Here is a 22,938-nt window from a genome sequence, read left to right as displayed (position 1 = left end):
GTTCACGGACACACACACACACACACACACACACACACACACGACTGCAGTCTCAGGCAACTGTAGCCACACTGCGAGCAGCAGCACCAATGCATGATGGGAGTGGCAACTGGGTGAGGTTAAGGAGGATGCTGGGGTGAGAAGGGGTAGAGATAGTAGGGTAGTGGTGGCGGACAGTGCAGTGCTGCTGGGGAGCGTGCAGGGACGAGGTGGAGAAGGTAGGGGCAGCTAGGTGCAGCCGGGAGGTTAGACGGAAGGCAGGGGAGAGGTGGGGACAGGGGGTACAGAAAAGGAAAGAAGTAAAAAGACTGGGTGTGATGGTGGAATGAGGGCAGTGTAGTGCTGTAATGGAAACAGGAGGCTGGATGTGTGAGGACAATGACTAATGAAGATTGAGGCCAGGAGAGTTATGAGAACGCAGGATATATTGCAGGGACTGCACCTAGCGGCCAACCCTCTCCACCTTTTCCCTGCCCGCTCCCCAGCAGCACTGTTCGCCGTCCCTACCCTACTATCCCTTCCCCTCCCTGCCCCAGCCTCCTCCTTACCCCCTCCGAGTTGAGTCGGGACTCCCATCATGCACTGGTGCTGCTGCACACAGTGTGGCTACAGTTGCCTGAGATGGCAGTCATGTGTGTGAGAGTTGCATTTGCCTGAGAGTGTGGAGAGAGAGAGAGAGAGAGAGAGAGAGAGAGAGAGAGAGAGAGAGAGAGAGAGAGAGTGTGTGTGTGTGTGTGTGTGACCTATTTTTGATTAAGAGCTTTATTTGTGACAGTCTTTTTGTTGTCCCTATATGTGAATCAGCATCTCCGCTATATGGTGAGTAGCAACTTTACTTTTCATAATATTGTTACATTCCATCCTGGATTTTCCATTGTTTGAATATGCAGAAAGAAAATTCTTGGTTGTTTTGATATAAAATGTGTAAGTGATGTACAAGATATGGAATACATTGAAAAGACACCCACAAGATCACTGAAAGAAGAAGAGGAAGACAAATTAGCAGTCTTAATAAGTAAGACTACACTTTCAGCAGGACAGCTAGTTCTGCCTGAGAAATTGTTAATTTGTAAGGAGTACATCTGAAATGTCAGATTTCAGTATTTATATGTAACCACTATATTGGAAGGTGATAAATATACATTCGTGCCAATGCTGTGTCAGCATACTGCACAATATGAGCATAATTAAAATATGTTCAGTTTCTTTTTACATGATTATATTTGTCACAGAGTTATCGAGCATTGCATTACAAAGTGTAGCTGACACTTCACAATGCTTGAGTGAAGCACTTTCTCATCACCTTCATGTGGTGACGTTAACCATTGGTGAAATTTCCTAGAAGGCCACTAGTTATGACAAATTGTAGAACAGTCAGGTGACAAGCAACAAGCTTAGGTGAGGTATGATCTATTAAGTGAAAAATGGTGAAAGTAGGCAGTCTGAGAGGGGGAGAGGGGGGGGGGGGGGGGGGGACACTGAATCCAAATGCGAAAATAAGTATTTCTCTTGTTGTGTGGGTCTCTGTTGCTCTCAATCCCAAGGCTTACTGATGTTCAAATGGTTCAAATGGCTCTGAGCACTATGGGACTCAACTGCTGTGGTCATAAGTCCCCTAGAACTTAGAACTACTTAAACCTAACTAACCTAAGGACAGCACACAACACCCAGCCATCACGAGGCAGAGAAAATCCCTGACCCCGCCGGGAATCGAACCCGGGAACCCGGGCATGGGAAGCGAGAACGCTACCACACGACCACGAGATGCGGGCTACTGATGTTATATTCAATATATCTGCATTTATGTCATCAGTGCTGTGAATTTCAGTGTTGGGGAGCGGTAGCAAGGATTTAGTGTCTTATATTCTGACAAAGCTTGGTAACTTTTTTTTTTTTCAGTCAGCAATTGCCAAAGGGAAAAACATCACAAACTGAAAAACACCCAGTATCAGATTAAGGATTAAAAAAGGATGCTTAAAAGAGCATTCACTAATGTGTGCTTACTATGCATATTTTATTGTGCATCTGAAATATGGCCTCACATTCTGGAGAAATTCCCCAGCAACTTCACAAGACATTTAAAATTCAAAAGAGAGCCATTAGATTTATTACAGGGAACAGAGGTAGACAGTCATGTAAACCCTAGTTTGAAACATTGAAATGCAACAATTGCCATTCATGTATTTTTTAAATGTAATTGACCATGATTGTAGTAGCATGAGAGTGATGGTGCTAGTAAGAGAAAAAATTTGATGTACACAATTGCAATACAAAATGAAAATAAACAGACATGTAGTACAAGTTTGTGTCGGAAAAGTACATGCTGTAAAGGAATGAAACTGTGCAGCAAGTTGCCAGATGATATAAAATATATGTTAAATATAAATGCATTTGTAAGATCTAAAGGACATATAGGCTTACTTACAAGCACATTTTTTAAAAAAGTACTAGGTTTACATAATGTTCTGTATCATCCAGTATATCATGCTGAATATGGTCACATTCATTTCTCAATGTCACCTAAACACTTGCCTGAGTTCATTAAAGAGGTAATTTGGTAGGAAAGTGCTGGCGGAATGTAAATATCTTAGGAATAAATGAAACCACTTACCGAGAAGCAGAAGCATTGAGTTATTGCCAGCCACACACAACAAAGAAAGAAAACTTGCATGCTTTTGAAAGGGGGGGGATGGAATTTTTTTGTGTGTGTGTGTGCGTGTGTGCGTGTGTGTGTGTGTGTGTGTGTGTGTGTGTGTGTGTGTGTGTGTGTGCGCGCGTGCCTGTCAACAACTCAATGATTCTGCTTTTCAGTAAGTGACCTCCTTCATTCCTAAAGCATTTAACAAGGTAATTTGTTCCCTAAAGACATATTATGAGTTGCACCACTAAGAATCTTGGCAAAGAAAGAGAAAATTACACCACTATTTCGTTTATTATAATTTGGTTTTGTACATTATTTTTTAAGGACATAATTTTCTCTCTACATAATCCATTACAAAGCAGAACTCGGTAAAAAAAATTTATATATGTAGCTCTAATTTGTTCTGGGCTTTTCAATTGGGATGCAATGATGAAAACAGTAAATATGAGAGAGGCCAGTAGTTAGATGCTATTCTTATTTTTGTAGATTCATGTCACCAGTCCATGTTTTCATTAATAAGAGTATTTAAAATATATCTGATGGCAAAGTAGCTATTATCCTTCCCTCACCTTCATTCTGTCTTCCCTCAAAAGGTTAATCTGCAAGGTTTTGTACTGTACTCTCATTGGCCTTGTTGTCTACAAATGCATAAGAGATTGGACAAGTCAGTTTAATATACATAAAAATGAAAGTGAGTACTATGTATACTTATTTAAAATTACAGTAATACATTTAAACATTGGTCAACTGAGTAGAAGCAATGATGCTGTAAATAAACATTGAAGATGTTCCACAGGCTTTGGCCTCAGTATTTGCTTTTATGTTTTCACAAAGTTTGTTACAAAGTTTAATTTCCATATGGAAACTACCATTTTGGATCAGGAATGTGTTAGTTTCAGTCCTATGTATGTAAGTGTGGCACAGTGGTCATGGACATCACAGGTTTTTTTCCACTGGTGGGTTACATAAGTGCTTTCACTGATGTTTTAAAGAAGGCTAAGACTTCACAAGTTGCTCAGTGTTTATATTTCCTTATTTTATATTTTAAGACAGCAAACTGACTTTAAAAGTTTCCAGTTCTATGTTGTTTAAGTTAGCTATAAATTTTCAGCTGTATCTCCTGGCTCTTGAAGTCATCAGCATGGTTTGATAATGACCTTATGTAGCACATTGATTGCTATAAGGTTCGTCACTTGTAACGTTCTTTGTTTAGTGTGGTACTATGTACAAATATGACACGATACCAGGAAATCGTATAGTTGCACCTTACCAAAGTCCAGGAAGTAAGGAGTCACAACAGTTGTTTACATTTTTCGTTTACTGATCAGTATTAAAATTTTCTGGAGAGAGAAGTTGAATTTGAAAACAGAATATGGTGAAAGAGTGTTATCTATTTTTAAATCACTTCAATTCTGCAATTATCATAAAATTTCTACAAATGTTTCTGGGGGAGTGTTTGTGTGGTGTGTCACTGGATCACTGCTGGACATACAAACATATTGCTTTCTATTATGTAGGTACTATGGTCTCATGATGTGGTTTCCTGAACTCTTCAACCGCTTTGATGAATATGGGCGCATGCATCCTGGACAGTCAGCATCTGTGTGTGAAGTGACGGATTTTGTAGTGAAGTATGGTTCACATTCAGATGAGAATGTATGCAGTGATAAAATTGAGAGCCAAGTCTTCATGGAATCATTGATCACAGTTGCTTCTGCCATACCCAGTAATATCATTGCTGTTCTTGGCATGGATCATTTGGGCCGTAAATTCTTCCTAGGTAATATATATATTTTACAACATAAGGAATTTGATATTTATTGTGCACTGTTGATTAACATATCATGTAACACCATAACTCCAGTCACAGCTTTTGTTAATGGTGATTATGACATTTTTAAATAACTAAATCCATACAAATATGGTATGGAAAGTTCTCCCACCAACATAAATTGCGCATGAGGACCATGAAGATAAGATATGAGAAATTAGGGCTCATACAGAAGTGTACAGACAGTCATTTTTCCCTCACTCTATTTTCTAGTGGAACAGGAGTGGGAAATAACAAGTAGTGGCACAGGGTACCCTTCGCCACACACCTTAGGGTGGCTTGTGGAGTATCGATGTAGATGTAGATGTAGATGTAAATGTAGACGTAGATGAAGAAACCCTATAAACCCCATGAGCTTTTGTTTTATAATTTTTACAATTGTATTAACTTCAGTGAAGGATGTTCATGCTACTTCTAGTTCCTTAAGATTTTGTGGATTTACATTTTTGATATATTATCTTGCTTCTTCAACTGAACCATCTAATCCTGTATTTGCTGTTACATTTACAAAATGATTTTTAAAAGTACTTGCAGCTTATGAATTATCAATTAAACATTGGCATTTAGTTTAATTGCTATGGAATCTTGTTCTCTGAATGGCTCTCCTGTCTTCCATTGTCAATGTCCCATATCATATTATCTGCATTATTTATTTCTGTCAGGACATGCATACTTCTTGACACTTTAATGACTTGCCTTAGAATACTACAGCATTTTTTATAGTATGTGAGTAATGTTGGATCTTGACTTACTCTGGCTGTTACATAAATTTCCCTCTTCCTCTTACAGTAGATTTTAATTCCCTTATGCATCCACAACTTACCTTTATTTATTATTTTTATGGATCTTCAGGATAATTTTTTAGGAAAGCAACTTTCAAATATTGACACATCTTTACTACGGAATAAATTGAATTTGAAGGGTTTGCTGTTAGTGATTCTTCTGAATGAATTGTGCCGCAAGGGGTGTAAATTTACTTGGTGTCCTTCTCAGGAGGCTGCATTCTTAGCTCTTAAACAGGCAGTACAGTCTGCACCAGTGTTAGATGTACTGGATTTTAATGAAAAATTTATTTTACAAACTGACGCCTCAGGGCAAGGACTCGGATGGGTTCTGTTACAAGAAAAAGAAGGGGAGCGGAGGGCTGTTACTTATGCTTCTAGGAGGTTAAATGAATTGGGGAAGAAGTACTCCATATATGAGCTAGACACTGTCACTGTTTTGTTTGAGATGGGGAAATTTAACTACTCCCTGGAGCACCAGAAATTTATGCTGGAAACAGACAATAAAGTCCTGAGATGGATACTCAATAGACCCCATAAGACAGAACGAATTGTGAGGTGGACTCAACAAGATTCTCAGACTTAGATTTGAGATCTGCAATATCAAGGGCTCTGACAACATATTGGCCAATAATTTAAGCTGCATGTAAGAAAAGGAGGATGATAGTCCAACAGATCATCCTCCAGAGGATGAACAGGAACAGACAGGTCAAATTGGTTCCATCCTGACTCAGATTCCTTGTCTGTTCAGAGATATTAGAGAATTTCAAGATCAGAATGAACATTTGAGAGTCATCAAGCGGAGGACTGAGGGTGCTGAGCGTGCCAATCCTTATTCAGGTGCTGTGTTGCAAGGTGTGTGGCTCGAACAACTGAAGGTTGTAGTACCTGAGGAACTGATCCCACTGCACTGTCATTTAAGTAATTCCATGAATCCCAAGTGTGAGGGGGGGGGGGGGGGGATGTTAGGAGGTACACAAAACATGGTGGGAAAAGATGAGGAACTTTTCTTGTGGCCAAAAATGGCTGCAGAGATTAACAACAGGGTAGCCAACTGTCAGGATGTGCTCTGAGTAAACTTGCTCAGACATCAAAACCCACTGATAAGGCATTTCATTGCATGTGTACTGATTTTGTCAGTCCCCTCCCAAGATATAGGGATAGGAACAAGTATATTTTGGTTTGTATTGATGCCTGTACCAAATTTGTATGGTTGCTACCTATCAGAGGGGCGACCACCCGAGTGGTCACCCAGAATTTAAGTAGGAATTTTGGGACCTTCAGATTGCGGAAATCCATTGTTACTATTCAAATCCCCCTTATGCTGAGTGCCCTAATTTCAATCTCAGACATGCCCTGATTGCCTACCATCATGAGTATTAAAGTAATTGGTACAGTTCTCTGCTCTGTTTGACCATGGCATTTAATACCATGTGTCATGAGGCTCATGGATCAACACAACCCTGCTTATTTCTGGGGTATCAGATTGCAACTCCACTGTGCAACTATTGGGTAATGAAGATCTATTGCCTGAAGGGAAGAATCCCAGACAGGTTGCTGCACAGTGGGGGCTGGCCAAGAGAAATATCTGGGAGGTGCACAGGAAGGAAGCTGTGTGTCACAATCAGCAGTACTGGCCAAATTCTTATCGAGTAGGTGATGATGTCTGTGTTAAGAATTTCCAGAGGTTCAGTAGAGGGGCAGAAGGAATCTCTAAAAACCTGTTGCCCAATATAGAGGACCATTGTGTATCAGATTATTTCTTACCCTGGTAATGCTGCTGTTAGGAGATCAGCACTCTGGGCAGGAGGTTACAGTCCACCTCACTCAGATCAAACCAGCTGCTAAGAATTAATGACGGGAGTTTTTGACCCCATCTGAGATTTGGGGGAAGGTGGAGGGGAGTATGTGCTGTGTTGGTAGTGGTGCCACCTATTTTCTACCTTTCTCCTTCTCCAAGGACGAAGTTCATAGTCTGCACCGTCCAGTGGCACAACAAGGTTGTGAGGCGCTAGTGCATGCTAGAGGGTGCAGTGGCAGGTGGAGCATGAAGGGACATCCAGGACAGAGGCAGACAGTTATGAAGTGACTGAAAACTTGGGCAGACTGTGGATTGTGTGATCTGCCTGTATTGCTGGTCTCTGGAGTTACATGCCCAAGCTGTCTATCAGTCCTGGTAATTTGGCAGAACAGTTCTGAGAACGACATGTGATGATTGTAGTGGGAGGCATGGATTACTCGTGACTGAATTGATACTGTTTATCTGGTGGGGCACTGTGTTGCCTTTCAGACTTATGAGTGATGCATGCATGTCGTAGTGTAAAAGTAAGACATGTTAGAAGTTGTGTAACTGCCATGAGATACAACTGGTGTGGACATGTTGTGATAGTGAGAGGAACTTGGCCTCTTTTCACCACGCAGAGAACAAAGGAAGATATATTTTGTCTTTTAAACTTCAGGACACTGTTTTAGTGTGTGCTTATTTTACAAAGCCTAATTCATGAAGTACTCAAGGTGACGATGTATTTGGCAGAATCATTTTAATGCACCCGTGTTATTTGCCTGTCATGGATTCTTGAAGGTGGTGATATTCAAAGTGTTGGCCATAATGTACAATTATTTGGCAAAAACAAATACTAACAAAGAGATAGAGGGGCTGGCCAGTACTTACCTCAGCTCAGTACAGCCAATAGATACACAAAACAGAACAGAAAATTTACATTCCTAGCTTTCAGAACTTTTTTCCTTCATCAGGAAGGAGAGAGGGAGGAAAAGGGAAGAAGGTAAAGTGGATTCAGTTACTCACAACCCAAGTTATGAAGCAACAGGGAAAGGTAAACTGGGAGGGTAGTAAAGGGGGGGGGGGCAAGGGGGAGAGGGAAGGGTAGTGGAAAGGGAGAGAAGTAAAAAAACTGTTAGCGCATTGGTGAAATAGAGGGCTTTGTAGTGCTGGAATGGAAACAGGGAAGGAGCTAGATGGGTGGGACAATTACCAATGGCTAACAAAAGTTGAGGCCTGGAGGGTTACGAGAATGTATAATATGTTGCAGAGAGAGTTCCCACCTGCACAGTTCAGAGAAGCTGGTGTTGGTGGGAAGGATCCAGATGGCACGGGCTGTGAAGCAGTCACTGAAATGAAGAATGTTGTGTTAGGTAGCATGCTCAGCAATGGGGTGGTCAACTGTTTCTTGGCCACAGTTTGTCAGTGGCCATTCAAGTGGACAGACAGCTTATTAGCTGTCATGCCCAGATAGAATGCAGCACAGTGGTTGCAGCTTAGATTGTAGATCATATGACTGGTTTCATAGGTAGCCCTGCCTCTGATGGGATAGGTAGTGGAGTGGTTGGTGGATGTCGTCAAATCAAACACTTTTTACCCATCTAATTTCCAAACTGTTATTTTATTGGGCTACCAGTTTCAGCAATTTACCACACCATCTTCAGGCCCCCTGACCAAGGTGCAGGAAGATTCCAACCTGTGTTCCAGTCAAAATAGGGGGCAGCATTCAAATACTGCTATTTATAGATTTATGCTTGATACACCGATCACTTCAACCACCATCTGCCCAGGTTGGAATCTTCCTACACATTGGTCAGTGGGCCTGAAGATGGCATAGTAAATCACTGAAACTGGTCGCCAAATAAAATATCAGTTTGGAAATTAGACAGCTTAAAAGTGTTTGATTTGACATCCTGTACTGAACAGTCAAGTCCCACAACCATCTCTGAAAATATGGATGTACAGGGAGTAGGTGATGGTGAGAGATCTTGCATCTATCTCAATTACAGTGATATGAGCCATGAGGCAAGGGGTTGGGAACAGGGGTTGTGTAGGGATGGACGAGGATCTTGTGTGGTTTTGGTGGATGGCAGAATACCACTGTGGGATTGGAGGGAAGGAGTGCATAGGACATTCGTCATTTCAGGGCACGATGAGATGCAGTAAAACCTGGACAGAGAATGTGATCCAGTTGCTCCAGTCTTGGGTGGTACTGAATCACAAGGGGAATGCTCTTCTGTGTCCAGTCGGTGGGACTTTGTGACATGAGAAGTGACTGGAAAGATAAGGCATGGGGGATCTGTTTTTGTACAAGGTTATGAGGGTAACTACACTCTGTGAAGGTCTCAGTGAGAGGCTTGTATTTCGAGAGGGACCACTTGTCACTACTTATCCAACTTCCACAGGTGCCTAGGCTGTCTGGAAGGGACTTCTTGATATGGGAAGGGTGGCAACTGTCAAGGTGGAGGTATTCCTGGTGGTTAGCAGGGTTGATATGGACAGAGGTATTGATATAGCCATCTTTGAGTTGGAGGTCAACATCGAGGAAAGTGGCTTGTTGGGTTGAGTAGGACCAGGTGAAACAAATGGGGGAGAAAGTGTTGAGGTTCTGGAGGAATGTGGATAGGGTGTCCACGCCCCTGATCCAGATCATGAAGATTTCATCAGTAAATCTGAAATAGATGAGGTGTTTGGGATTTTGGATGTTTAGGAAGGATTCCTCTAGATGGCCCATGAATAGGTTGACATAGGATGGTGCCATGCGAGTGTCCATAGCGTACTCTGGATTTGTTTGTACCACCCAGTTGTGTTTCCCATCATGTGCAGCTGCTTGCAGTGTGGCCTCAGCAGCCAGAGACTGCAGACTCACTGTGGAGGGTACAGACATACTGTTGTCTGAAATGCTTTTGAACAGTTTCTGAAAATTGGCTTGAGCACCCAACTCGGCACCCTACAGGCCAGACCTTACCGACAATGTCAGTACAGACACAAGGATTAGCGATCGTGAGTTGCATTTGCATGAGTGTGTGTGTGTGAATATGTTCTATCTCCGACAAAGGCCTTGTTGGCCAAAAGCTCACATTTTCTGACAGTTCTTTTGTTGTGCCTATTGAAATATGGCATCCCGGCTATTACACAAGTTGAAAATATGGTCACTATTTTTTTATAAACTTAAATTTGCCATATTTCGTGACAGTACCTTTTCCATTAGACGTTTGCAAGCAAATATAAGTCTTGGCTTCAGTTGTCTAAGTATGATTCCACAATGCATCATTGTCGGCCGCAGAAAATGACGTGGTTCAGCGTGTTTCTCTCATTTTGGTGTTCCAAATACAGTTTCTTCCAATGTAGTTTCTTCTTTTCAGATAATACAAAACTAATAGTAACATAATTCAAAATTATTTATGACGGCGACCTTCACATTGTTCTTCCGTCAACAAACACCAAGAGTTAGCTTCCGACTCGGACTGACTATAGTCAAAGACTACTCCAACGTCAAAGATATTTTACACAATCAGTTTCTTTGCTATTCTTCGATACATTTTCTAATAGTAATCAATATGCTTTTACTCTCAAAAACAGAAGTAAATTAACATATAATAAGACAAATTATAATAAATTCTGACAAAAATATAAGAAAACATTTTCAATTCAGTATCGACAAATACAGTAAAAAAAAAAAAACATCTCCCAGATCCATTACACTATCTGAAACTCAAAATCTCCACTATAGATAAGTAGCAGCTATCCTTTTCATAATACTGTTACATTCCATCCTGGATTTTCCATTGTTGAACAACTATAAATTAAGTATAGATTACATTTAGTTTGAAAGTACATGCTTTTCAAGTGTAACTATGTGTTTAATATTACAAAATCAGATGCATTAGAAGCTTACACGATGGTATTCCTCCATAAGTTAGTGAAAAGAGTTCAGAAGACTAATGATACTATATTACATATTTCAGATAATTGTTTTATTTCTATAGAGTAACATTTATGTTGTAATTATACACAGTCATTAAATGGAGACTCTCATGAATACAACACATAGGAGCAAAATAACTGGTTGGGAATTGTAAATGCAGGGTTCTTATTTTAAAATAGATTCTCAGCCATCGTTAAGAGTATAAAAGGTTGACAGTTTTCTAAAGTAAGTAAAAATGTTATCTGATCTGTGGACACTGATACAGGGTGGTGGAATAGTTGCAAAGCAAATTTGTAGACAAAACACAAATTTAAAATATGGTTAGTAGGCTGGGGGAGGATAATCATTCTTAGTTGTTTCTGCTCTGGTGAGAGACATGGACAATGTGTATTGTTATGTGGGAAGAACAAATCTACTGAAGTTTCACACATAATTCTGCCAGTCACTGAATTACTTAAGAAAGGAGGAAGGGTATTATTCTAATGTAACTAATCAATATGTAATTCATTTACATCTTGTTTAAAAAGTATGTATAAATTGCATCTAGATTATTTTAAGTAAAATGTCCATATTTCTGCACTCTAAATGTTACACGCTATCAACTCACCCTGGCTGCACGTAGGCAGCACTAAGTATCTACAGCCATATGACTTGTCTGACATAGTGGTAATAAATTATATGTACAAAGCTTCCTTGTGAAAACTGTATCAAAATCACTACATTAGTTCCTAAGATTAGCCTTCAGTTACAGACAGAAAAATGTAGCAAGGTACTTTAATTTATAATATGTATAGCATACACTTTAACTGATGCCTACTTGCCAGTCAATGAGGATAACTGCAAAAAACATGAAGACGATAATGAAGCTTGGGAAATCTCAGAAAGCATCATCTCAAAAATTCCCTCAAACTGTGTTAAAATTTTAATGGGTGATTTTAGTGCTCAATTAGGTAAAGAGAAAAAAACTAAGAAAATGGTGGTGGATTTCCAGTGCATAAACAAACAAACCAAAATGGCAAAAGACTTGTTGAAATGTGCAAAAATTTTAGCCTTAAAAGTATATCAACACATTTTAAAAAGAACCCATCTAAACAAACAACCTTGGCCTGCACCCAGTACATTTATTGGGGAATTTCAACTCAATCATGTAGCAATTTCATACCCTAGCTACAAAGAAATTACAAATACCCAATTCGGAAAGGAGCTAACATTGATTCTGACCAGTATTTAACATGCATAAAAGTAAAACTTCAATCTCAAAAACTCTTGAAAACAAAAAAAAATGTTATCTCAAAATTTGACACTACTAAAAGAACCACAACTCTAACAAGCAAACTTGATGAAAAAAACAACCCAACAATTGGCAAAGCCTAAAAGTAAAGTTCATCAAAACAGCACGAAATTAAGTTCCACTTCAAAAGAGACAAAACTACCCTTGGTGGAATGGGGATTGTGAAACAGCATTTAAATCTAAGCATGAGGCTTTCAAAATTTGGAATAGTAACAAAACTGAAAATATATACAACACATTTCTAACTGTAAGAAAAGAAACATCTAAATTAAACTGTCAGACTAAAAGAAACTACAAAAATGCCCAACTTTTAGAAATTGAAAAAGACTTCCAAAATAACAGTACAAGAAACTTTTATAAAACATTCAAAACAAAACTTACCAGTTAGCAACAAAGTCTGTGCTTCAAAAATGAAAATGGTAGTTTGGCTCTTAACAACCAGGAAAATTGTAAGGTACTTGTTAATTATTTTGAAAAACTATTAAACTGTCCAGAAACAATGAATAAATTCCAACCACAGCAAACTAATAACACCAACCCCAACTTTAAAGAACCTGATGAAATCAAAATAAGTAAACAAATTAAGAGACTTAAAAACAATAAAGCATCCAGAGAAGACTGTATAATTGCAGAGCTACTATAATCAGCTGGCCTGAACACTATAAAAGAGATCACTCAACTAATTAGACATATCTGGCAAATTGAGAAAATACCTGAGGACTGGAAAACTGTTCTAATTCATCGATTGCATAAAAAAGGGGATAGAACTGATGTTAATAATTACCCAGGAATCTCTCTTCTTCCTGTCACATATAACATTCTCTCACAGTGTTTAGTTGATCAAACCCAAGAACAGTTATTACAACCTAAACTCGGCGAATATCAAGCAGGCTTTAGACCAAACAGATCCCGTCCAGAACAAATTTTGAATTTAAAGCTAATCTTTAGGCACCAAGGATTTCTAGTAACAATATTTTATGTACATTTGTGAATTTTAAAAAGGCCTATGACTCAGTTGATTGTGAATCTCTTTTCCAAATTTTAAAAGAACAATGGCCAGATAATAAAAATCTAACACTGATTGAGGAAACATTAACTGACACTAGCTCTGAACCATTTGTTATAAAGATGGTATTACACAGGGAGATGGACTCTCCCCACTACTGTTTAACTGTGTTTTGAAAATGTAATTACAGAATGGTGAGAGCAAAAGTTGAGTCAAAATATAGACCAGTCAATCAAGTTAGGTAGAAGTAATATTGGAGTAGATCTGGCAATTTTAACTAAGGGTATGACCACAACTCAGAAACAAATTTAAATTCTTAAAGATGTTGTGGAAAAGGTAGGACTAGAAATATTCGAAAAAATGGAATATGTGACGCGCGACAAACAGGCACAAAAAAAAGTTTTTGAACGTGACACATGGAAAAATAAAAAAGGTTTCTTAATTTAAATACTTGGGGGAAATCATACAAGAAAATGGTGTAGAAAAAGCTGCAAATGAAGTTCACTATCAAAAAATGGCAACTGGATTCAGATTAACACAAAATATTCATGACAAAAAATCACTTTCTAAATTGAGTAAACATAGGCATTACAGCACTGTAATCAAACCTGAATGTCTTTATGGAGCAGATACTGTAATTTTAAAAAGAAAGAGGGATATTGAAGAAATTCAAAAGAAAGAAAGATTATTAAGAATGTACACTCCTGGAAATGGAAAAAAGAACACATTGACACCGGTGTGTCAGACCCACCATACTTGCTCCGGACACTGCGAGAGGGCTGTACAAGCAATGATCACACGCACGGCACAGCAGACACACCAGGAACTGCGGTGTTGGCCGTCGAATGGCGCTAGCTGCGCAGCATTTGTGCACCGCCGCCGTCAGTGTCAGCCAGTTTGCCGTGGCATACGGAGCTCCATCGCAGTCTTTAACACTGGTAGCATGCCGCGACAGCGTGGACGTGAACCGTATGTGCAGTTGACGGACTTTGAGCGAGGGCGTATAGTGGGCATGCGGGAGGCTGGGTGGACGTACCGCCGAATTGCTCAACACTTGGGGCGTGAGGTCTCCACAGTACATCGATGTTGTCGCCAGTGGTCGGCGGAAGGTGCACGTGCCCGTCGACCTGGGACCGGACCGCAGCGACGCACGGATGCACGCCAAAACCGTAGGATCCTACGCAGTGCCGTAGGGGACCGCACCGCCACTTCCCAGCAAATTAGGGACACTGTTGCTCCTGGGGTATCGGCGAGGACCATTCGCAACCGTCTCCATGAAGCTGGGCTACGGTCCCGCACACCGTTAGGCCGTCTTCCGCTCACGCCCCAACATCGTGCAGCCCGCCTCCAGTGGTGTCGCGACAGGCGTGAATGGAGGGACGAATGGAGACGTGTCGTCTTCAGCGATGAGAGTCGCTTCTGCCTTGGTGCCAATGATGGTCGTATGCGTGTTTGGCGCCGTGCAGGTGAGCGCCACAATCAGGACTGCATACGACCGAGGCACACAGGGCCAACACCCGGCATCATGGTGTGGGGAGCGATCTCCTACACTGGCCGTACACCACTGGTGATCGTCGAGGGGACACTGAATAGTGCACGGTACATCCAAACCGTCATAGAACCCATCGTTCTACCATTCCTAGACCGGCAAGGGAACTTGCTGTTCCAACAGGACAATGCACGTCCGCATGTATCCCGTGCCACCCAACGTGCTCTAGAAGGTGTACGTGAACTACCCTGGCCAGCAAGATCTCCGGATCTGTCCCCCATTGAGCATGTTTGGGACTGGATGAAGCGTCGTCTCACGCGGTCTGCACGTCCAGCACAAACGCTGGTCCAACTGAGGCGCCAGGTGGAAATGGCATGGCAAGCCGTTCCACAGGACTACATCCAGCATCTCTACGATCGTCTCCATGGGAGAATAGCAGCCTGCATTGCTGCGAAAGGTGGATATACACTGTACTAGTGCCGACATTGTGCATACTCTGTTGCCTGTGTCTAGGTGCCTGTGGTTCTGTCAATGTGATCATGTGATGTATCTGACCCCAGCAATGTGTCAATAAAGTTTCCCCTTCCTGGGACAATGAATTCACGGTGTTCCTATTTCAATTTCCAGGAGTGTATTAGGCCCCAGAATTACTATGGAGAAACTTATAGGATGAGAAGTAATAAGGAAATAGAAGAATACACAGACATACATGGTGACATGAGAAAACAAAGACTTAAATTTATTGGGCACATTAAAATAATGGCACCCATTAGGCTGACAAAACAAATAGTAGAATTCTACAAAAACAGAAGTAAGGCCAAAATTGATCCAATTAAATGGATCCTTGTGATCAAGGAGAGTCTTAAAGTAGCTGGTATAACTCAAGCAGACATTACAGATAAAAAAAAACATTCAGACAAAAGATATTGATTGGAAAGTTGGTCAGAGGGAAATTAGAAAACGGACTGGAACAGTGTGGCCTGATGAAAGAAAGAGACTTTATTCTGAAAGGATTAAGCAAATTTGGAAACAAAGGAAGGCCAGCCATCAAAACTGAGATTGATTGATTGTAACTCACATGGTTCTATTGGGCCTGTAAATGATTAATAATAATAATAATAATAATAATAATAAGTGTAGATTACGCATTTTCTATACCAAGTATCATTACCGACAGTGATCTTAAAATAATGCACATATCTATCTGCTGTGTGAACTGAATTTAGATGTAATATACAGACTGTAAGATGTCATGCTAATAATTTTGATGCATGTGATAATAACAACATACCTGAAAGTAAAATCATTGTATGTGTAGAATGTTTAAAATTTCATAAAATAACAACTTCTTGTACCTAGTAAGTATTTGTAAATAACAGCAGGAGTTTAAAACAGAATATTGGCTATTTTGATATAAGTAACAGCTCTTTTATATCATTTCACATCTTGATAGCTAAGAATCATCTTTATGTTTCAGTCTTCAGTACATTCACATCAGGCTTATGTGCAGTTGGAATGTACTTTGTATACAATTCCAAGCAAAACTTAGCAGTGTCTGCTGTGTTTAGTGGTGTTATAAGCTGTGGAAATGCAGCCCTTGACTGTCTCATCACAGAAATTTTTCCGACACACCTCAGGTAACCGACATTTTAGTGTATATGACAATGTTTCCATTTATGAATTCTTCTCATAATAATGGCAGATACTCTTGCATAGTTACAATAATTTATTTGTATGTTCTTGGGGTTTGATGATTTTACCATGTTACTTACTCATTCTGAAAAATAGTAAAGACTGCTTGAATGTTTTAAAGTCAGCTGACCATAAAAGCTGAATACTAAAATACAACCTTTTTTATGCTTGTAACATGTGATTATAAGTGCATGGACAATGTCAACAGTGTACAATTACAGCATTAGTTATGCTCAAATAAAAGTTTTTATAGTATTGTAGAATAATTTAATTCATAGGACAGTAATTCACTCCATGGTGCAACAACTGTTTCTGTGCACAATTTAGTTTTACATTTGTTGCTGGGACAGGATTGTGATATTACAAATAGATTGGCATAGATAAAGAAAGCTTTCTTCAATTAAAAATAAAACTCTTGTGGCATCAGCTGTTGGTATGCAAACAAGGAAGAAATTGCACAAAGAGTGACTCTAGAGATCAGTGCTGCTCATAAGCAAAATGTGGGTGACTGGAAATCTGGAGAGGCAAAAACTGAGTGCCTTTGAGATAGGGCAATGTTAAAAAGGAAATGAAAAGATAAAGAAAGAAATGGAGAAGTACTAAAAAGAGAAGATGGGATAGAAGTCTATGGAAGACCCTTACGAGAAGTTTGGGACAGCTGCTGTGTCATCCAAGAACACATAGTTAACTTGGTTCTGGAAAGAGTAGTAGAGGGAAAAATAGCAGAACTAGACCAAGACTAGAACATGCTCAACACTAGCAGATATTGGGTGTTGCAGTTATGTAGGAAGTGCAAAGTTTAGTGCAAGATAGGAAGGGATGTAGAATGAGATTTAATTGGCCAAGAAGTGGAGAAATTGGGAAAGGGGGGAGGGAGGGGGTTGGTAGCTGCAGCCTTGTTGAAGGAGGGACTGCCCTGTGATATACCTAAAGAGTGGTGGGGAAACAACAGAGATCCCAATCAAAACAGCTAGATGGGATTTCGTGTTCCTCAAGCTAAATGTGTGTCCAGTTTTTTAATCATTGTGTCCTCCCACTTGGCAAAATATTAATATAAAACATTAAAACTGGAAGTGAAGCAGGAGAGCAAGGAGAGAGAATGAACTGAATGCTTCAATCATCACATAAAAGCTACCTGTGAGGGGAGAGTGGGTGCAGAAATCTGTGTGTAGCAGCCTTGCAGTCGAATATTTAAGATCCCTGTATTATTTACAGGTACAACAGGATTCATAACAGGCAAACACTAATCTTACTTCCTTCTTTAAATTTGCAAGAAGTATGGAACATCTGTATTGTGTATTTTGAGCTCATACTATATGAAAATGTTACCGACTTGTGGAAAAACTTTAGTCAACTTTTTGAAATGTCAGTCAGTCTTCTTAGTGCACAAATAGCACCCATCTTTTAATAATTTAAACTTACATTGTCACAGATATTCTATGTTCTCTTCATAAACTTTCGAGGGTATGATTTTGAAAACTGAAAGTTATTCAGAATTTCTCTTTCTGTCTTAACATTAACCTGTGCATTTTAGGGAACATGTTTTCATGAAAATAAACAGCTTATCTTTCTTGGGTATTTAATATACTGTTATGCTTTACATTTCATATGCCTGTAAGAAGTACAAATTACAATTTGTACTCAATATTTCCTGATATATTATCACTGTTTCAGAGCCACAGGTGTTGCTGTATCTATGGTGGCAGCTAGGTTAGGTGGAATAATAGGAAACATTGTAATTGCACAGCTGCTGGACCTATACTGTCCGGCACCAACCTTCATTGTTGCATGCCTTCTAATCGGTAAGTTTTAGAAAAAGCTAAAAATTAGCCACATACAAGTAAGCTTTATTTATTTATTTATTTATTCATCCATGGAACAATAAATATTGTATGGATGTCGTCAGATTACAACACATGAGCACACATTTACAATTACAATTAAACAGGTTTCTCATATTTTGTGTAGTTTTTATAACTAGTCATACACATATTTATAATTACATAATATTTTGGTGATAATGTCATATGTTGCTAATAATCTACATCTATGTTAAATATTCTTTTACAGTATAACAACTTTTACTTACTAAAAAGGTTTTAAGCTTTTGTCTGAAAGTGAGGGGCTCATTTATTTCTTTAATTTCTTGTGGTAATTTGTTGTACAGTTTTATCCCATTGTAAAATATACTTTTTTGCGTCTTTGCCTTGTTCTTTCTATCTAGATGGATGTGGTGACAAGCTCTTGTTTCATGGTCATGTATTAGGCTGTTTGTGTTGTACATGTTGAGATTTTTCTTAATGAACATTATGTTCTGAAAGATATACTCACAAGAAACAGTTAGAATTCCTAGCTTTCTAAATAATTCTAGACAGTGGACCCTGTTGTTGCTATTTGTTATTATCCTTATGGCTCTTTTTTGTACTTTGAACACAGTTTGTATGTTACTGGCACTTGTTCCCCAAAACATGATCCCATAGCTGAGGACTGAGGGTAGATATCCGTAATATGTTATTTTAAGACAGGTATTATTGCATACCGATGCAAGGATTCTAAGAGCATAGCATGCTGTGGATAATTTCTTTGCCAAAATGTTGACATGGTTTGTCCATTTCAGTTGGCTGTCTACATTCATCCCTAAGAATTTGGTACTTGTTACACATTCTAATTCATTATTATTAACTTTTATTCTAGTGGCATTGTGTTTTTTGTTCAATTGGAAGTTAATATAGTTAGTTTTCTTTACATTTAGGGTTACTTTATTTTTTAATGGCCAGTTGTGGACATCATTGAGAGCCTCGTTTGCTCTTTCTGACAGTTGTGTTGGATTTTCACCTGTTATTACTATGTTGCTATCATCAGCAAAAAGTATTTTTTCGCCATGTCTGATACTTTGTGGGAAGTCGTTAATGTATATAAGAAACAATATTGGGCCTAATACACTTCCCTGTGGGACGCCTATATTCACATTTTCTGGGTCAGACAGGTGTTTTATAAGGGAATTGTTTGAAACTTGTGATATCTCAACTCGTTGAACTCTGTTTTCCAAGCATGATTTGAACTACTTCTTTGTCACACCTCTTATTCCTATTTGCCCTAATTTATGAAGTAAGCTAATAATAACAACACTAATAATAGTAATAATTTTACTTAGTACTTAAGGGTTTAATCAAAGATAACATCACTTGGGTAAAACACTTGAAATACTTAGATGAAATTAACACTGGCAGTGACAGAGAGACCAATAAAATCTATGCATAAAAACTGTGTAAAGCTTACACAGTTATGTGGAACATCTACAATAAGAAGTATTTTTTTCACAAAAGCCAAGCTTCTCTACTATCAGATAGTCATTCTCTTAGAAGCACACAATGTATTAGAGACATCATCAGTAACTATTAATGCCCGTACCACTGACAGAGTAGAGTGATTTATTTTGAGTAAAATTTTTTGACCCAAGATGGCAACTGGTTGCACAAATACCCAGAAGAACTGTATTCCCTAATGGGATGATTTAGTTACATTGCACACACAATATGTCCAGATATTTATCAACATATAACATGAATACATGACATTGAAAATAAGATCTGAAAACCAAAGCATGATGACTAACAATCGCCCAAAAGAATCTCACAAACATTGCTACTGATCAACTGGCAACTACATGGACTACAGTATAGACAGATCTGCCTCTGTGAGTTCATGTCTGTGAATGTGGCCAAAAAGAGTTTTGAAACTCAAAAATACATGGACATAAAAAGAATAACAGACCCATAATGACCGAATGAAGAATTTTTGGAAAGAAGAAGAACAAACTAAATATTTTTTCTATGTGCTTTTCAAAAGGACAAGCAAGAAACATTAGCTGAAAGCAACATTCTAAAAAGGAAACTAGTTATAGACATTCAGATTGAAAGATGCTATGAAACTGTATTTTCTGTTTATTTCTCAAGGGTATGTTACCTTTTTTAAGTTGAATGTTATCTTGTTAATTTTTATTTGTTATGGTTTGTTGCTTCACCTACTGGCCCACATTTTGGAATGTATAACATGTGTGTTTCAGGAGGGGGGCTCCTGTGTCTACTTCTGCCAAACACAACAAGGGAACCTTTGTCTTGACACTTGCTTGCGATGACAGAGCTTATCAACTACTATGTGCATTTGCACAAACTTGCCATAAAACTGAGAGACCAATTTCAGCATTATTTGACTTGGATACGGCATTGCTTCTTTTACACCTTGAAGCATGCAGCCATTGTTATAGTTCTCTCTACTTAACCACTCATGCAGAGTTGACTGTTGGTAATGAAACTGTAAATACCAGATATTTTTCAAACAAATGTAAAATATGTAGATTTTAGATGTAATTTGTTATGTTAAAGGAAACAATATGTGGCTTGGTTTAGCTTTAACATTATACATTTATTTGCCAAAAGATGGCAATTTTTGATTGACCAGGATTAAAGGATGAAAATTCAAAACACTGTTACAATAAAAAAAAACACACACACTTCTTTCTGTTTACAATGCCTGTAAATTTATATCAGTTAGAAATAAGGTTCTGTGTCTGGTAGACAATAAGCATTAGCTAATAAAAACAGAAATTCCAAATGCTCAGGGAAACACTAAATTTCTCTGTTATGACATTTTAACCAAACAGGAGGATACTACATTAGAATATTGAACACAAAAACATATCATTATTGCTACTTTCTGTACACACTATGATTGTGGATTGTCTGTACAAAGACTTCTGTAGAATAAGTAGGAATAAATATTATTTATGATGACAAGTTCAAAATGTAAAATCATGCTCCTCTACAGTGTTGTTTGTAAATGTTTCACTGCACAGCTACAGTATTTCTTCCAGAACATTTTGCAACTCTGTTTCCCCTGTTAATAACTTCACAATATTAGACTATAAAATTTATAGAAAATATACCAAAATTGTTAAGTTTGTAAGTGAAAACAAGTAACTATTTGTTATGCCGCTGTGTAAAATGTATATATTTATTGTTCGAAAGAAGTGCTGTAAATAAGTATATTACTCCCCAAAAGGTGCTTAGTCAACTGTGATAAGATAAATCTCCAACTTTTTGTATCTTTCTGTTGTACCATTTGTTTTCCAAGAGTATAATCTAGATTTTTGTTTGAATCAATGTCATGAATCAGATAGATATCCAGTTTTATCTATTTGAATACTTTGACTAATCAGTCCTGTTTTTAAGACTGTGCAAATTACTACATATTATCATTCAATGGCAGCTTTTTAATTTGAACACTGGTCTGTTAAAAAAAGAAATATTGCTAACAAAGTTCAACTCAATCATAAACTAGTCATTTTACATTAAGTAACTAATATCTATGGAGTGCATGTGTTATGAATTTCTGTGAATCATGTTTCCTAAAATAGTGTTATAAAAAGACTATGCACATTTTGAGTATTGTATATAGCTTGTAAACTGAATGTAGTAATATAAGAAAATGACTTGCAGTAACCACAATAGTCAATCATAATACAAAACAATAAAAGTTTAATTATAATACTATTTGATGAAAAATATATATATTTTTCTCAAAAGTTACCCATTCCTGATCCCATCATGCACAATGTATGGTTAGTATCATACTCAACAACTTTTTTTTTTTTTTGCATACAACCCAGCTTCACGGCTGGGATTGCTTATGCACCCTGGGGTATCTGGTTCCAGTCCTGATGACAGAAGAAATTTTCATTGCTAGTATTTTGTTGGCGAGGAGAAATGGTGGTGACCAGTTCTTCATTGCCAGACTTTGTGCGCGTGTCCTGGTTTAATTTCCCAGTACAACCCTCTCAATAGTGTCTCATAAAGTCAGAGCATCTGACACAGCTGATGGTGATTTGCCGATTGTATGTGGATTTTAAATTGTGTCGGTCCCCTCGGTGCAGAATGATAGGTGCTAGCCCTGGGTTTCACCTTGTCCCTTCCATTCATCCACAACACTGCTTTACACTCACAGCACAAGATTACACTGTCCAAGCACTCAGCTCAGTTGTCCACACAACACAGGTATACAATTGAAACTTTATGACTTACCAGAGGAAGGCAACAGCGAACCACCTCCCCTTAGAACTTGCCTTGTGTGGCAATGCAGGATTCCCACATCTGCCTCAATGCTCATTTCCTGAGTATGGGACTAATTTAGGTAGTGTCCATACATATTCATCATTATTGGCACTTCACTTTTTTGCACCTCAAGAACATACATAAAAAGAGGCATACTTTTCAACAGTTTCTATTCATCATTGCACAAGGGCAAATATTTTCCCATGGTAAACATCATTGTCTTGGCTATTGGTTCACAGAATTTAGAATGGCGTTTACTTCTTCAAAGCAAGATTTGTTTTGTCATCCAAACAGATGGCAGTTTGATAGCTCGAGCTCTTTACTCTAATTTTTCCTGATTAGTGGTACTCAGTGCCACTTCCACTGCACAGTAGTCAGTTGACACTGC

At 38.6% G+C, this 22,938-nt stretch overlaps 1 protein-coding gene across 3 annotated transcripts in view; it reads left to right on the top strand.

Annotated features, from left to right (window-relative positions):
• Positions 1-21,949, top strand: part of LOC126412554 (synaptic vesicle glycoprotein 2B) — a 556,944-nt gene extending 534,995 nt beyond the window's left edge. For all 3 annotated transcript variants that reach the window (XM_050082206.1, XM_050082205.1, XM_050082207.1), the window contains 4 exons: positions 4,159-4,421; positions 16,226-16,385; positions 18,115-18,242; positions 20,507-21,949. In XM_050082206.1, the coding sequence (XP_049938163.1) occupies positions 4,159-4,421; positions 16,226-16,385; positions 18,115-18,242; positions 20,507-20,562 (607 nt within the window). In that variant the 3' untranslated portion in view covers positions 20,563-21,949. The remainder of the gene's footprint in view (positions 1-4,158; positions 4,422-16,225; positions 16,386-18,114; positions 18,243-20,506) is intronic.
• Positions 21,950-22,938: the final 989 nt, after the last annotated feature.

Source organism: Schistocerca serialis, chromosome 7, assembly GCF_023864345.2.
Source record: "Schistocerca serialis cubense isolate TAMUIC-IGC-003099 chromosome 7, iqSchSeri2.2, whole genome shotgun sequence".
In the NCBI taxonomy this organism is placed as follows: Eukaryota; Metazoa; Arthropoda; class Insecta; order Orthoptera; family Acrididae; genus Schistocerca; species Schistocerca serialis.
This window is presented reverse-complemented; position numbering and strand designations above follow the sequence as displayed.